The sequence below is a fragment of the Parasteatoda tepidariorum genome, chromosome 10 (genome assembly GCF_043381705.1).
Source record: "Parasteatoda tepidariorum isolate YZ-2023 chromosome 10, CAS_Ptep_4.0, whole genome shotgun sequence".
Lineage (NCBI taxonomy): Eukaryota > Metazoa > Arthropoda > Arachnida > Araneae > Theridiidae > Parasteatoda > Parasteatoda tepidariorum.
The window spans coordinates 80,004,758-80,023,197 of record NC_092213.1 but is presented as its reverse complement, the minus strand read 5'-3'; the positions used below and the strand labels follow the sequence as shown (position 1 = coordinate 80,023,197).

The 18,440-nt window shown below is 31.8% G+C and overlaps 2 protein-coding genes across 3 annotated transcripts in view; both read right to left on the bottom strand.

Annotated features, from left to right (window-relative positions):
- Positions 1 to 5,639, bottom strand: part of LOC107439359 (uncharacterized) — a gene marked incomplete in the record, with an annotated part of 53,505 nt that extends 47,866 nt beyond the window's left edge. Inside the window, 2 exon segments of one of the 2 annotated variants that reach the window (XM_071186798.1) lie at positions 5,314 to 5,371; positions 5,447 to 5,639. In XM_071186798.1, coding sequence (XP_071042899.1) covers positions 5,314 to 5,371; positions 5,447 to 5,470 — 82 coding nt within the window. 2 annotated transcript variants of the gene reach the window in all.
- Positions 5,640 to 9,442: 3,803 nt separating this feature from the next.
- Positions 9,443 to 18,440, bottom strand: part of LOC107449763 (activated Cdc42 kinase-like) — a gene marked incomplete in the record, with an annotated part of 76,446 nt that continues 67,448 nt past the window's right edge. The window contains 2 exon segments of the mRNA XM_043054925.2: positions 9,443 to 12,005; positions 16,891 to 16,960. Coding sequence (XP_042910859.2) covers positions 11,787 to 12,005; positions 16,891 to 16,960 — 289 coding nt within the window.

Here is an 18,440-nt window from a genome sequence, read left to right as displayed (position 1 = left end):
ATATATATATAATAAGTTCTTTATAAGGAAAATTCGTTAAACGGAAAATCATTTTTTGGAATACTTAAACGACACAAAACTGGTTTCAAATTCATAAACACTAGACATAATTAAAATAGCAATAGATATACCTTTATATTGTAAAGTAGTATGTAATTTTATAAATCTTAATCATAAAAGAAATCTGCATGGAAAGCAAGAATAAAGCAAAACATTATCCAGTGTTACACAATCATGCTATATGTATTTTCAACTAAAAAAGGCTAAATATATGCATGAAATTATAGCTGCATTTATTATAAAAGTAATTTTAAACATACATTACCACATGCGTTCTAAAGTTTAATTGCTACTGACAAAATTCGTTAATTTTGTCGTTTATGTTAAAGTTTTTCGTTTGAAATGCGAACACAAAGAGAAAGTGATTTTACTGCTTTTCCTAAAAGTTAAATGGCTTCGAAATTCAATTCAAGGTTATTTCCTCCATAAAATGCGTTAACAAATTTAAAATGTTCTGAAATATTTTGGGAAATAGGAAAAGGGGATCTTAAAGAAAAGTTAGTTAAATAGAAAATTCACTTCGCTATTTGGAAGTTACTTAACGAAGAAATTTCCAAAATGTTCTTGGTCCCTTGAAAAAATTCGCAAAATAGAGAAATTCGCTAAATGGAAGTTCGTTATATAAAAGTCCGACTGTATATATATATCCTCTGCAGAGGGGAAGGCTCCACCGCTTTGGAAGCCGCTTGAAGTCGAGCATTTTACGGTAACGAAGACCGATTGACCGGAGTCTCACGATTAACGATGCCGCGCACCCTCGGTTCATACGTAGGCTGATCGAAGTGACCACCCACCCGCTTACTGACTGCAGCCAGTGATGCTTGACTTCGGTGTTCTACTGGGAACCGTGTCTTTACAATCAGTCCACAGCCGGACTCATTCACAAAGAGAGTTTAAATAGAATAAATGCACGGTAATTAAGATATGTTTGGTAATCATGTAGAAAAACAAAATTCTAATTTCGATCAGCAAATTCTAATTGCATTGATTATAATTTTCTTTTCTTCATAAATTTTTTCTTCTAACTATCGAAGATTACCCACTATTATCAAAACAAGCTTTATCTTCATTATGTTCAGTGATAAAAGTTTTGTTGAATTATGTAAATCGCACAAACCACTCTTATGAATCAGTCTATCTGCATTTCGTATCGGAAAAGATAATGTAGAGTCGAGAGTTTCTTTGTTTACTTTTGGTATCTGTACTACATTGCAACTTGTGAACTGTTAGAAAAATCTGAAATTGTCAACAAATTCTTCTTTCTTTAAGCGATTGCTTTTTCTGTAGAATAATTTTGTATTTTCATAGAAGAAAAAACTTAGTTACGAATTGATAATTAAGATTTTTTGTAAATCTTTTTTTATAAAATGGTTGTAAAAATTTTAAATTTAAAAGGTGGTATGCTGTTGCCGAAATTGTGATGGCATGTCTTCGGATCATCCTCGGGGATGTTTTCAAAACAGTCACCAATTACCCATTGTGAGTCGCGATGGCTCAGGGGATAGAGCGTTCGTCTTCCACTGAGGTGAACCAAGTGCGAATCCTAGCGGTGGCTGGTCGATACGAACTCCGCACCATACTCGCTCCGACCACAGTGCTGACGTAAAATATCTTTAGTGGTAGACGGATCATGGGTTTGAGTCCCTTTACCATCTGGCTAACCGTGGGAGGTTTTCGTGGTTTTCTTCTCCCTGTAACGCAAATGCGGGTTAGATCCATCAAAAAGTCCCCCACGAAGGCGAATTTCTCCCAATTGGCGATCGAAATGGGCTGCAGGTGGCGTAGAGCAGAACTCTTTTCCTATGGCAACACTTCACATGCTTTCCCCATTAGCGTGTGGAAAGTCATAGAGGAAGGAAGTACGTTAGTTTCCCTCTTGATTTTCACATAGATTAAAATCTTTTAACTTGAAAAACTATATGTAACTGAAAACTACATTAAACATAGTTCTAAAGAAAAGTATTATGGAAATTTTAAAAAATATTCTTATTAAATAAAAAAGAAAAATATTAAGAAAAGGGAAAATATCGTAGTACATTCCTATACAACTGAAAAGAGGAGGAGAGGGAAGGGAGAAGGGCTAAAGGCATGAAACCGGTCTCTCCCCAGATGGCGTATTCGAGTGTTGCGATCGCGAATAATGATTTTTATTGAAACTTGAAATTTTTTGATAAAAATTGTTGTCAAANTATATATATATATGTCCTCTGCAGAGAGGAAGGCTTCAACACTTTGGTAGCCGCTTGAAGTCAAGCAGTTTACGGTAACGAAGACAGATTAACCGGAGTTTAACGAGGAACGATACCGCGCACCCTCGGTCCATACGTAGGCTGATCAAAGTGACCACCCACCAGCTTAATTGACTGCAGCCAGTGATGCTTGACTTCGGTGTTCTACTGGGAACCGTGTCTTTACGATCAGTCCACAGTCGGACTCATTCACAAAGAGAGTTTCAATAGAATAAATGCACGGTAATTAAAATATGTTTGGTAATCATGTAGAAAAACGAAATTCTAATTTCGATCACCAAATATTTACACCAAATTCTAATTGCATCGATTGTAATTTTTTTTCTAACTATCGAAGATTACCCACTTATCTTCAAAACAAGCTTTATCTTCATTGTGTTCAGTGATAAAAGTTTTGTTGAATTATGTAAATCGCACAAACCACTCTTGTGAATCATTCTATCTGCATTTTGTTTCGGAAAAGATAATGTAGAGTCGAGAGTTTCTTTGTTTACTTTTGGTATCTGTACTACATAGCAACACGTGAACTGTTAGAAAAATCTGAAATTGTCAACAAATTCTTCTTTCTTTAAGCGATTGTTTTTTCTGTGGAATAATTATTTATTTTCATAGAAGAAAAAACTCAGTTACGAAGTGATAATTAAGACTTATTTGATCCTTTTTTAGAAAATGGCTGTAAAATTTTTTAACGTAAAAGGTGGTATGCTGCTGCCGAAATTGTGATGGCATGTCTTCGGATCATCCTCAGGATGTTTTCAAATCCGTCGCCAATTACCCATTGTGAGTCGCGATGGCTCAGGGGATAGAGCGTTCGCCTTCCACTGAGGTGAACCAAGTGCGGATCCTCGCGGTGGCTGTTCGATGCGAACTCCGCCCCATGCTCACTCCGATCACAGTGCTGATGTAAAATATCCTCAGTGGTAGACGGATAATTGGTTTGAGTCCCCTTACCGCCTGGCTAACCGTGGGAGGTTTTCTTCTCACTGTAACGCAAATGCGGGTTAGATCCATCAAAAAGTCCCCCACGAAGGCAAATTTCTCCCAATATTCAATCCAGAAGTTCTCTTGTCTTCTGGTTTATGTTCAAAATTACAAGGCTACGGAGTTGTACATTAGTAGTCGAAAACCCAAAATTGGGTCAGCTGTTCAACTACGGTTATAAAATAAAATAAAATTGCCTATTGTGCAGCTCTGTGCTACGTAAATAAAGTATCTTCCTACCTCTTTATGAATGGATTATCGATGAACATATGGTTCTGTAAAAACTTTGAATTAAATTATCGGTAACTTTAACCATTTCTGCAACCCCAATAAGGAGCTTGCTTCCGCTTAACCGTAGTATGGTTCAACCGATAGTATCGTGCAATAAAGTTCGAATTGCAGTGCCGAACCGAAGTTAAAGCAATTTTATACGATATTATGGTTCAATACGCTCTAATAGTGTACAGGGTAGCCAATAAATATTGGCACAAGCGATGATAGAATATGGCGAAAAAAATATTTTTGAGATACGAGACTGAATGCGAACAAAGCATATAAAAGAAATTATACGAAATATATTGGCCGAAAAATATTTATGTACTTACAGAATTAAAATTAAGTTTGTTTTGATTACTTAAATTTTAAAGTAAATTGGTAGCATTGTTTCCGCATTATAGCAATATTAATATAGAATGCTTATCAAAGTGGCATACTACCGTTTAGGAAAGAAAGGCATATTACTACAGTACCTTTAAAACGCATACCTAAAGTAGTATAACAGGGTTCCCAGTAGAACACCGAAGTCAAGCATCACCAGCTGCTGTCAATAAGCGGGTGGGTGACTACTTTGATCAACCTGCGTGGGAACCGAGGGTGCGCGGTATCGGTCCTCGTTGAAACTGTTCTAACATAAAGTGCTCGACTTCGCGCACAGGTCATCGGGCTACCAAAGCAAAGGATCCATCCCCTCTGCACAGGATCAAAATTGCGATGACATGTCTTCGAATCATCCTCGGGGTTGTTTCCCAGACCGTCGCCAATAGCCCATTGAGCAGCTCTAGTGCGACGTAAATAAAGTACCTGCCTACCTAGTATATCAGGTTCTTAGTACAACAGCACCGCAATTATTAAAGGTGGAGCCGCGGTGGCTCAGAGAATAGAGCACTCGTCTACGAAGGAGGTGAAGCAGGTTCGAAACACAGCGACAGCTGGTTGATACAAATTTTGCATCCGGCTTGCACTGACCACAGTGCTGACGTGAAATATCCTCAGTGGTAGACGGATCATGGGTTAAAATCTCCTTACCGTCAGGCTAATCGTGGGAGGTTTCGTTGTTCTTCTCTTCGTGTAACGCAAATGCTGGTTAATTCCATCATAAGGTCTTCCACGAAGGCTGGAAGGTTTTCCAGTGCTTTATTTAAGAGTTGTATTATCATATAGGTTAGGATCAAAATTAAAAGGATACAGAGTTGAACGCTGATAGTCCCAAAAATGGGTCTGCTGTTCATCATGCGTGATAAAATATAATTAATAAAAGCAATTATTTTTGCTTACCCCCGTAACGGATAAGTAAATTTAAAAAAAAATAAATTTCTAGTCAAATTTTACAAATTTCTAGTCAAATTCGATAAATTTTTAGTCAAATAAAATTGTAAAAAATTGAAAGTTTTTTTTCATGTATTCGATAAGATAGTTTAAGTACCATTAATTTCGTTTCAAAAAAGGTCGGGTGGGATCATAGAATAGCCCACTCAGTGGCGCTTTTTTGAAAACTCGCCAAACTAGGTTTCTGGTAGATCTGGTTCATCAGAGTAAAGATAAGTTATTTTTCATTTTATTTTATTAAAAATATTTTAATAAATTTTAATGATTTAAATTGCTTTTCTAATAATAAAAAAACGACTTTAATTCAAGTAATAATCGCCAACATGGCGAGATTTTAAAAAATCGCCTAAGGGGTGCGCTATTCTGGGATTTTATCAAAAGGTCATTAACAGTTTAAAAATGCAAAAAATTAACTTACTTGCAGCATTGAGGGTACGATGACTGAGAAAAACTTGAAGATAAAATAAAATAAGTACCTAAAGAAATTGTAGACATTCATTAAAATTTATTTTTCTCCATGAATTAAAAATAAATAAAATAATAAATCTTACTTTGAAAAGATGCTGAACAGACATTTTTAAATAAGTAGAGGGAATGTTTTTATTTACTTATTTCTTTTATAGTTAAATAGTATTTCTCGCTTTTAACTCATTTAACTCTCAGTAAATTAAAAGTGACTTGAATATCACAAGTTTTTAGTGAAAATAATTTTGTGAGGCAATAACGTGACGTTTCATTTTTAAAATAAAAAAGAGACCTCTTTTAGGATTGTTATCTATACGTGAGCGATTAAACACTGTGAAAAAGATTTTACAAAATTAAGCAAAAATCTGACAACATCGTTCCGAAATAAGTATGGTCGTATTTGAAAACCTCGTGTATTCATTGCTGAGTTTAGTGGCATGCTTAAGACAGCAATATACTTATGAAGAATACGGTCTTTTTAGTTGATATTGAAAAGAAGAAAATTAATAGATCCCATTATATCTTTAAAATTTTGTCAATGTTCTGCACGACTAATTTGACTACTGTGTCGTCTAAAACTCCTGAACCTAGAATTTACCAACTGTTGAATGAATTCAACGGTGGAACATTTGACAATCAGAGAGATCAATCATGACGTCACTCATCATATTATAACAACCGGCCCACCAGTTTTTTCAAAATCTAGACGTTTGACAACCGATAGATTAATAATTTCACGAAAAGACTTTGAATACATGATTAAGCAAGGCAGCTGTCGTCCAGTAAAAAGTACTAGGGCCAGTCTTTTGCATATGGTACCAAAGAAAAATGGGTATTTTTCCGTTCGCCGGGAGCAAATGTCACCAATTGTGAACAAACGCGAGCCAAGTCACCAAGCGAAGCGAATGGCGAAACAGTCAACGGAATCAAAGTCGAAAAAGTTCAACTATAAACAAATATTTATTAATAGTAAGCTAGTAAGCAAAACAATTTCAACTATAAACAAATATTAATGTATAGTAAACAAAACAGTTTTACACCGAAAAAGTGCTTATTATAATTGGTTTTTCCAGAATACTGTGATGGCCTTGAGAATTTGCTGAAATGGATGTCGGCAAACTAACATTCCTCTTATGGTTGTAAGAAATTTGGCGGAATTCTACATTATTTGGCAAGTTTTCTCTTGCGCCCGGCTAACGAAAACAATTCCGAAAAATGGAAGTTTCAGACCATGTAGTGATTACCGAAATTTAAATGCCGTTACTATATCTGATCGGCAGGCCCGTAGCCAGGGGGGGCGGCGTTGGGAAAATCCCCCCCCGAAATTCTGGGATACAAGCTTTTTAGTCTTTCTTTGAGCCTCTCAGTAAAAAGAAAAACAAAAACTGTCGAATCAAACCTTTTCCCAGTACATCACCTTCGCTAGTGCATCGTCTTCACTTGACCTTGTGGCTCATCTTTCCTTCGGTTAGACTACTCCCCCCAAATCAATTGTTTTTCAGCATATTAATTTATGCAATTTCCGAATCTACGCAGATTTCATTGACATAGAAAACCTCATGAGAGAAATGGAAGTATGGGCATCAAAGTGGAACCTGCGTGAACCCCTTAGTAGACCAGATACGGCACTTTCAGCAATGGAAGAATGTGACAGTACTTTTTTCCCAAACATTTATTGCTTGTTATCAGTACTGGCTACGTTGCCAATCACCACAGCAACTGCAGAAAGAACTTTTTCTACTCTTAAACGCGTAAAAACAGCAGCACGAAATGCTACTAAAGAAGAAAGGTTAACAGGCTAACTTTATTAAGCATATTTCGGGATATTCCGGCTTGTCCTAAGAAAGTAATCGGAAAATTTTCTTCAAATCCCCGTCCCATGTCTTTGTAAACTTAGTGTACAAATTGATTATAATTATTATGTAATATTAATTGAAAAATAATTATTATGTAATATTTTTTAATTACTAGTTTAACTTTTGCAAACAGTATAAACAATATTTGTTACAATGTTTTCCCCCTACTTTGCATGTCTGTAACTGTCCTTGCTTCTAACCATATCCCCCCCCCTCGAAAAAATATCCTGGCTACGGCCTTGCTGATCGGCATACTTTTCCACATATTCAAGACTTCAACAGCCAATTAGATGGTTGCAAAGTATTTTTTACAGTGGATTTAGTTACAGCTTATCACCAGGTTGAACTTAATGACATTGAGAAAACAGCCCTTTGTACCCCTTTTAGTTCATAAGAATAAGTTTTGTGTTAAGTGCCGCACAAACCTTCCAAAAATTCCCCCATACTGTATTTCGCGGATTAGATTTCTGCTTCGACGATTCTTCCTTGTCGCTTATATACAGTCCTTTACATTATAATATTTTTTTTCAAAGAGCGTAAATGATAAAAAGCGTCAAAATTAAGAAATTGTTGCTCGTGTACTGTACACTGGTACTACCCCATATTTCTTAGAGATTTTAAAATAGCCCATTTTAGCATTTGTTGTTAAATTACTTTCAGGACTTTTTTTACTTGTTTTCGGACTTTTCCCAGGTTTTAAATTTCACTTATGTACTCTAGCTTAATATTAATCTTACTCGCCCGCTATGTTCTGTCGTCATTCATTTTATGTTTTGTACTGATTTTTGGATTTAAATAAACATTTACCCTTATGCCCTGGATTGGGGCAGGTCGGGGTAAATTTTTCATAGCTTACCCCATACCTCTCCCCTTAATATTAACCTCGAATTTTCAAACTCTATATCAGATGTTATATTATATATTACCATACTATTTATAGATCAATTAGAGGGCCCACAATATGGTTGCACTGGCAAACCGCAGAAATTACTTATAAAGCTTGTAATAAATCGGACAGCCAGATGGACTGGTATGGATTTATGGATCAACAAGTTCCTGGTTCAAACTCTGACATTGGAAATAATAAATAAAGGTAGGTATTTTATTTACGTCACACTGGAGCTTCACAATGGGCAATTGGAGACGGTCTGGGAAATATCCTGGAGGATGATTAGAAGACATGCCCTTACAATTTTAATCCTCTGCAGATGGAATGGCTCATCCGCTTTGGTAGACTGACGACCTGCACGCGAAGTCGAACACTCTAGGGCAGGGATGGGCAAACTACGGCCCGCCGGAAGATTTTATTCGGTCCATGGATAGAGTTTTAACTGACCGATCCGTGACGAATATAAACAATATACATCCATTTGCTTGTCTACTTTGTTTTAAGCTATTTTTGTTCCTGCTTTTTCAACAAATTATTGAAGACCTTTTTACTTTCCATATTTTTGTTCCCACAAAACATAAATTGATGACAATAGTTAGCACAGACAGCTTCAATTGGTAAAATGTTGAAAGCAAAAGTTCTTTATAGAATAGCCTTAGATTGGCGCCATCTGAAGCAGTTGTTTCTAAATATGCCAAAAATTGAGTTTCACAAATCATTAGCAAAAGCTAGTTTCCCAAATTTAATATTTTATGCCCAGAAAATCAGTGCTATGTTTGCTTCATCTTATAAAAGTGTTTTCAAACATGAACCTTAGAAAAAATCATTTCAGAAGTAGACTAACAGACAAACATTTAGCTTCGTTCCTTAAAATAAGTACATCTCACTTGGAACTTCAATATAAGGAATTTTAAAAAATGAAATCTCAATTTCATTCATCTCATTAAATATTTAAATTAAAATTTGTAAATCGTTTTTCTATTATAGAAGTTTTTACTTAGACCACCAAACTTTTTTTTTCTTTGATTTTTTGGCCCTAGATCAAAAAAGTTTGCCCATCCCTGCTTTAGGGTATAACAGTTTAAAGAGGACCTATACCGCACATCCTCGATCCCTACATAGGCTGATCAAAGTGGTCACCCACCCGCTTACTGACCGCAGCCAGTGATGCTTGACTTCGGTGCTCTCCTCTATCAGTCAATATTGGGACAAATAATAAATAAAAGTTAATGCAGATTTATTGTGGTTACTATGACAAATGTATAGAACAAGTCTAACTCAATTTTTACTTTTCAGAAATCCAATAAACAATGCTTAAATTAGAAGAAAAAATTAAATAAATGCAAAGTAGAATCTTTATTATATTTTTTATATAAAAAAAAGATTATTTACAAAATAGTAGAAGTATGCAGTTTAACAAAACATACAAAATCAGATCTATGCATATAAAATGTTCTAAACGCTTAAGGAACATGAATATAGTACAAGCTCTTAGATTTGTTATCTTATTTAATGACTGGCTATAAAATAAGCAACAAAGTGAAATAAGCACATTTTACAGTACAGTTTTACCGAATTGTAAATATATTTAAATTGATCTTAAATATATACAAAACAAAAAAGTTCATTAGATAAATGCATTGCATATTTTAGCTTCCATCATATTTGAAAATGATTGATTGAGAGATACATAACACAAAATATTGTGCACATAATTTCAAAATAAATTCTCTCGTTTATTTTAATACAACATCAGACGAACTTCAAGGGAAAATTAAAAACATAATTTTTAAAATACGATAATAGTATAACGATTTCATATTTCTTTTTAAATCTTAAATATATACAACACAAAGAAAAAAAAATCCATTAAACAGATGCTAAAATACTATCATATATTAAAATGATTGATTGATTCATTGAGAAATACACAATACAAAATATTGTGTTTACAACTTCAAAATCACCTCTGAATGTACACATTTATATTAAAATAGCATCAGGCAGATTTTAAACATGATCAAAAGCAGTGTTTCAAGTTTACAATAAATTTAACTGACAGCAAAAATATGAGCAATAACTCTAACCATCTATACTTCAATTTGTTAAAAAAAGATTGATAGAATATACACAACATAAAATATTGTGTATACTATTACATAATAACATTAGAATGTATATATTTATAATAAAATAGCATCAGGCATGATTAAAATCAGTGATTTTTTAAATATACTTTCAGTCTAGCTGATCTTAAAAATATGAGCAATATCTTTATACTTTAATTGCACTTCAAACAAAAAAACATTCTATAATTTTTGAATTTTTCTAAAAAAAAAAAAAAAAAAAAAGAAAAAAAAAAAAAAAAAAGAGGTATAATTGGAATAAAATGTTACAAAAATACTGAGCTAAAATTCACTAGACTAACACAATGAGAGATTCCAATAAATGCTAACTTTTTGAAGTTATAAAATGCTTTTCTATTACAAACTTCCATTTCAGCTTTTACACGAAAACAAAATAAAATAATTACCCTGTAGTCTTGTACATAATATGGAACGAGTATTAAATAACATATGACGTAAGACAAGTATAAATCTTTTAAATTCAAAAACATTTAAAAAAAAAAACAATACATTATTTATTTTTAAAGGCTTTATACAACTCTGTCTACATAATAATTTTCAAGGAATAGACATAAAAGGAAAAGGAAGAAAAATAAGGTATTGAGTAAAAAAAAAAAAAAGGAGAAGAGATTACAGATATGACAAAAAATTATAATTTCGAGTTATATTGGGCTAACTATACTACTTTTATTTAATTGCTAGAGAAAAACTTAGCGAAATAAAGAGCAGCTCAACATACTTAAAAGAAATAATGCTATAGTAAATGAAATAGTTTAGTATAGCTGAAATATCATCCTTAAATATCTCATAGATTGCACTTTGAGTTGTTACAATTTTTTAAAGAGGAAAATAAGAAATAAAATTCCCTGTATTTTCCCAGTTTGTAAGGAAAAACCTAGAATTTCCCTTGTTATTTAACAGGATTGCCACTCAAATCTGGAGAAAAAAATTCCCTGTGTTTTCCCTGTACACATTATACGCAATACATTAAGAGGAAACAATAATTACTGTGCTCTTGTGAGAGCTATATTGGGCTAACTATATTTATTAGTTTTAATTGCTGGAAAAACAGCTGAGCATACTTAAATAATGTTATAGTAAATGAAATAGTTTAGTATAGTTGAAATATGGTTATATATCCCACAGATTATGCTTTGATTGGTCACTATTTTTTAAAAGACAAAAATAAGAAACAAAATTCCCTGCATTTTCCCTGTTATTTAAAGTGATTTTTGAATTGCCAGTATTTTCCAGGTCTTCCCCGTGGAGTGGCAACCCTGTTAAAGTTTATTTTTAAATTTCTTGTATTTTACAGGTTTTCCCTGTGCAGTGGCAACCCCGTATTAATTTGCGACTACAAGAAGTATACTTTTTGTGTTCATAAAGAGTCCAAAACTGTACTTTAATAGCTGTTTTTATGAACACCCTGTATCTATATATATATATATAAATATCTAAAATGAGGGGGAGGGGTTTACTTATTATATAGACATGACTGAAATGAATACAAGAGTAAGGACAGAACAAAAAAAAACAGAACTAAGGATCATCATGGTCATACTTCTGTTGTCTCCTCACTGACATTATGGGTGGCAAGCAAATAGTTGGCAGCTTGTCTAACGTCCCAAGAACACTTCACCAGTCTTTGTTTGATGTTATCTGTGGGTATTCCGTGAGTGGTAAGAATGCACTGCAGTCGCATCAGCTTGATAGCTTTGTGCATGTCCCAGTCAGTCTCATTCAGGGCAGAGATGCATTCCTCTGGAGTTACAAGCTACGAAAAAACACAATTTTAATTCAATTTCAATATAACGGGGACAACACATAATTTCGACTAAGTTTAAATTATTGCAAGATGAATAGCAGAGTTGGCAAAATTTAGGATAGAATGGATTAATCCACCGATTAAACCAGGGTTTAATCCCTGGTTTACGGATTAAACCCTGGATTTACCTGGAAACGGATTAAACTCTGGTTTAATGTGCCTTATCCAAAACTGTCTAAAACCCTTTTACTCAAATTATGTCATAATTTAAAAAAAAAAATTGTGAAAAATAAAATTTCAATTTGTGAACAAGAAACAAAATAAAGACCAAGTTTAAATTATTGCAAGATGAATAGCAGTGTTGGCAAAATTTAGGATAGAACGGATTAATCCACAGATTGAACCAGGGTTTAATCCGTCTTGTCCGAAAACCATTTACTCAAATTATGTCATAATTTTAAAAAAAATATTGTGAAAAATAAAATGTTAATTTTTGAACAAAAGACAAAATAAAAACAATTTTCGTTTTATTAAAAAAGTTAATTATTATTTTTGAAACTACATTATTTATCCTTATGTGAAGACATAATTTATCAGTATTAAAAGCATATATATTCATATTTAAGGGATAAGGTATTCACTTTTGTTTAATGAATTGTGGAGTTTCAAAAGTTATAAATCTTTTCCTGTTAAATTATTTTCTTTAAATAAGTTTAAGCAAATTGTATAAAAAGTATTAAATATTTATTATATATGTAATTATTATGTGTTACACATATAGAATTTTTACCTTTTACCAATGTTCAAGCAATTGGACAGTTTAAGACAGTTTTAGTCAGTTTAGGATAATTTAAGACAGTAAAACCCGTGTGTCTTGTCCGAAACCCCAACCCTGATGAATTGTTGTGACATATTGCAAACATATTTTAGAAGATGTCATGCAGAATTCTTTTGGCTTGGTTTATCTTGGACACAAGGATTTTGCTAAACCTTATAAGAATATAGTATCCCTGAGCAAGGAACAGAACAAAATATCAAAAGGTGAGTTAGACAAATGTGTCCTACAATGGAATGCAAGTGAACTGTCATGATTTAAGCACTGTGAAAAGGCTGTTGTGAATTTCGGATTCACAGAAGGCCATGACTGCCTGGCGAATCATCTTCACCAAATTGACATTTTCAGGAGTCCTAGCTAATTGCCCACTTTTTTTATATTTTATAACCGTTGTTGAACAGGCGATCCAATTTTGGGTTTACGACTACTAATGCTCAACTCAGTAGCCTTGTAATTTCCAGGGTGGCCACTCAAATCAGATTTCAAATTTCCCTGATTTATCCAGGTAAAAATCTTAAAATTTCCAGGTCTGTGTTTCTTTTTTCTTATAAAGTGTATGATGTGTACAAGAAAAGTGTCTATATTATAAAATATTTTACTCAAAATGTAATTTTTTTAACATTGTGAAAAAAAAATTATTTTCACAATTCGGCAAGATTTTTTATTTATTTTTTAATGTTTTTCCGCAACATTAATTTTTAAGAAATTAAGACATGTGGAGAAAATATGTTTAGCTTGCAGAGTATATTGTTCTTATTGAATAATTTTTTTTAATATGTTACTTTAAGTAGTTTTTGCTCAAAGTATACCTAGAAAATGGCAAAAACAGAATGACCAATAAAACCTTGGATAAGTATTGTTTAATATATTTTCATTAGGCAAAAAGGAAAACCACTTCAGGTGATTATGTATTAATAAATTTTTATAATTACAGTGGCTCCCAAAAGTATTCGTTCACTTATAACTTTTATTGAAATAGGAAATAAAAATTCATTATTTAAAATGAATATTTCAGAATGGGTATTTGATAATAAGATGTTTAATCTAATCTTAGAAAAACTGCATGGAAAATTTTAAAAACAAAGCAAAAGTTTATTTTAAAGATATCAACAGTCAAATAGTAAAAAAAATGTTACCCCACGAAATTCATCATACACTTAAATATTTTTCTATTTCAGAATTGAAATTATCGTCTATTGCTTTAATTTATTTATTTAATTATTTTTCATTCAATTTTTTCTTCATTGTAATATTTTTTTTTATAATTTAAAAACAGCTCATGGTCATAATAAAACAATAGACCAAATTTCAAAGTTGATTATTTGTCATCATAAGAGGTAAATCAGTAATGAATATTGTTAAATTAGTTTAATGTGTCTTATTGGACTGTGCAATATGTGATAAAATGCTTAAAAAAAGGACTTCATATCAGAGAGTAAAATTATAAAATTTGTGGCAAAATTCATAATTGAGTGTTGTAAAAGTTTCTGTAAAATTTAAAAATATTCTGCTCAAATTTCATCCAACAAAAAAAAAAAAGAAAAAAAAAGAAAACTAGTTACATTTATTTACAAACTTATAAAAGCTATTGTAGATGTGAAAGGAAACTCTACTAAATATTACTAATTAGAAAAATTAAAATATTTACTAATAGGCAGAGATTTTTTGAAAGTGTACAATGACTTTAGTGTGATAAAGCTTTTGTTACTTTTTGATGATTGATTTCTTAAAAATAAACTTTTGCTTTATTTTTAAAATGTTCCATGCAGTTTTGCTAAGAATAGAATATATTTTTTATTATTAAATATCCATTTCGAAATATTGATTTTAATTAATGGATAGTCTTACTTCATTTAAAGTCATAAGTGTACCAACACTTTTATGAGTCACGGTTTTTACATTTCAATATAAAGCTGTACTGTACACTGTATTTTATCTTAACAGTGCTTTTTATAAAATTAATTGATCATATTTCCTTTAAATAAATCTTAAGTCAAATTTTTAAATAATGTTGTTTTGAATTAGCATTATTATTTTAAGAGATTCAGTATACAAAAATAAATGTCACAAATGTAAAATTGTCTAATTTTTTGTTATATACTCTATAGAAGAAAAAAAGATAAAATTCTTTAAATTTTATACTTTTTTTTCTTAGTTGAAATTAAAATATTTAAAGAATTCCAATCTAAACACATAGTTTTTTAGTTTATTGTCAATTGTTTTAACAACTAGAGTCTTGCACAGTGAAGAACTAAAACCCTAAGTTTAGTTTTCCTTCTTTGTACTAAACACATATGAATAAAAAACTAGATATTTTATGTTTATACATCATTTAATATGTTTCCTACACATTCCTTAGTCTTTGTCAGCCTTTTAGGGTAAAAGGAGGAATAGTTTTGGAAATATTATCTCTGGAAAGCAAGCAACATTTATGAACTTTTGATATTGTGATAAGTATACAATTCGGATTTTGAATCAAAAATCGAATATTTACCAACAAAACAGCAAAATTAAATATTAATATACAATTAGTTTGTAAAAAACCTTTCTTTTAAAATTAAAATGTTATAAAAGGTTAAAATGAAATAAAAAAAATTAGCATTAATGAAACAATTGTAACAATTTGTCGACAAATATTGCTGTTAGCGATTGTAAAAAAAAAAAAAAATTGTGATTGGTTGGTTTGCTGAGAAAAAATAATTCACAAATTTTTTTGAATGGGAGTACAAAAGCTTTCAGAAAAAGAGTGCAATATAAAATCTATTATTATTAAATTATAACCAACTAATTTTTGGAGAATTTTATAAAGTTAAAAATACAAAAACATTTTGAATCATTTTGTAAAAATAGAAAAAAATTACCACCAAAGCATCAAAACGAACTTGAGCCATAAACGGATTTAGCCCAAGGACAGAATTTTAAAACAGAAGCTAATGTCCCTAATATCTTAATCCCTTCTTTCACCTCCACCACAATCTTTCCTAAATTGCACAGTCTCATGCGGTCAAAGGTTTCTACATTCGTTTAGCAACCGTGGAAGAATTTTATGTGGCATTCTAGTTTAACAGAGCTGAAATGGAGCAAATTTTGATGCAAGCAAAGTATCGCTAAGTTAATGATATTTCAACTGTTTGCAATACATTTCAATCTAAAAAAATGGTCATAATGGATTTAAATTGAGAAAATACAGACATACTTCATATTATATTATTAAGGTCAATAGCATTCAATGGCTGGGACACCTTTATAGATCAGAAAACCAAAACCCCACAAAAAGTAATTTTTTTAAACCCGAAGGTACAAGAAAAAGGGGTCGGCCACGGACTAGGTGGCTGGACGCAGTTGAGAAGGTCCTAAAGATAATAGGAATAACTAACTGGAAGGCCATGTCACAGAATAGATCAAGATGGCAAAAACTTATTGGGACGGCCTTGGCCCGTCATAGGCTGTAGTGTCCAAGAAGAAGATTTAGTAGTAAGTGAGCTTCAAAGTTTTTTTTTTTATTGGAAGGTAATTCAACTAAAAAGGTTGGAATCTGCTGATATAGCGCTAATGAGGCAATTTTAACTTTACTTTCCTGGACATGAGCATCGAGTCCTTCAAAATGAACTCTTATGGAAAAAATTATGCAGTTCTTATATAGGGTTGCCACTCAAATCTGGAAAAAGAATTCCCTGTACACATTATACACACTATATTAAGAGAAACACAATTACTGTGCTCCTATGTTATCTACATTGGGCTAACCATACTATTTTTAAGTGCTGGAAAAACTTATAGAAAAGGAACAGCTGAACATACTAAAATAATGCCATAGAAAATGAAATAGTTTAGTACATTTGAAATATTCGTAAATATCCCACAGATTGCACTTTGAGAGGGTCACCATTTTTTAAAAGACTAAAATAAGAAATTAAATTCCCTGTGGAGTGGCAACCCTGCATTGAAATAATTGAGCTTATAACTAACCATTAGTGCACCCTAGTTTAAAACAGAAATATTTTTAACATATCATATAAATTTAAGAGGGTGAATTAAGTATTTATTATCTAATCGTACCTCTTTTGCTAAGACTTTCTGCATTATTCTAACTTCATCAGAGTCTACTCCTCTAGAGCGGCCTTGAGTTCTGTGTAATATAAAGGGGAAAAAAAGAACAATATTACATAAAATATTATACATTACACTATAATAACATTGAAATGAATTATTATTGTTAAATATTACCATAATTTTAATGTATAAGCAATGATAATTTTTTCCAGGGCACATAGCCATATTTTCCAACAAAAAATAAGCACATTATAAGCCCTCAAAAATATTTTTCAGCACTATATATATTAATAAATAGCATAATAATTTTTAAAGACTTTACGTGATCATGATAAAAAAGATAGTTTCTAACAAAGAACTTTCTTCTTGATTATATCAGCTACCATAAAAAGATCAAGAGATTCTTCAGTTCGATTTCAGAAGGTGGAAAACGAAGCCTGAAATTGAGAATATCTTGCAAAATGCAGTAGAGTTGCAGCACATGAGAGTGCTAGAATCTCACCAAACCCAGCTCAATAGACGCAAAAGCAGATCATTTTTCATAAAACATGTAAAATTATTCCCGCTTTCATTAGCTATGGACCTACAGTACGCCGAAATGGATTGTGGTTAAATGAGTTGAGAAATCGGTAAATAGAACAAATGTGAAATCCACGCTTTTGCATAATACATGATGATAATAGACATGGTAAAGAAAAAAAATCTCATTTTCGAAAAGGGAATATTAAGCACTTTTTAAAAACGCTATGCATCAAGGTTTTTTTTTTTTTCTAAATCTACACTTTTAGATATTCTCCTAATGCACTTCAAATACAGGAAAAATGTCTGAGGGGATGCGAAAAAAAAAAAGAAGTAATGATGCTTACATCCATTTCGATGCACAATTCTTCATTACAGAAAAAAAAAAAATTCCATCAGCAGATTTAAGTCAGCAAAATTTAACTTTAAAAATACACAAAATGAAATAAGAAAAAAAAAAATTTTTGCAAGTAAAGAAAAAATATAAACAAAAAGATAAAAACAATTTTTGCTACTGGAAAAATTTAATTATAAAGAAAAAAAAAAGATAATGCACGAAGCAGAAAACATGAAGACAAATTTAAAACAATTAATGGTGATTTCAGTTCAGAGAGCTGCAACTGAAGAAAAAAAAAGATTTATATTCATAACTGTAAATTGGGTCCCACTTTTAGTTAAAATAGAGTCAGAAATTTAAATGTCCTGGGTTCCAAAGATTCATAGTTTCTCAAGTCTAGTGGAAACATTAACCTTATAAGCATTTGGTGCTTGAATTTGATTGCTTACCATAGGGGTTCACAACCTTTGTAAGTGATGGACCACTTTCAAAGCAGGCAGATTAATGAAGGGTCGCACACATATCTAGTCATGTTAGCCGCAAATATGATAATTTTTGTATAAACATTAGTGTTCTAAGCACTAAATATTTTTATCAGTAAATTTAATAACATATTTGCAGATAACTGATACTTTTTTTAAAAAACTTTTTCCATTTTTCACAATAATTAATTTATTATATATATATACTGGAGGGGGAT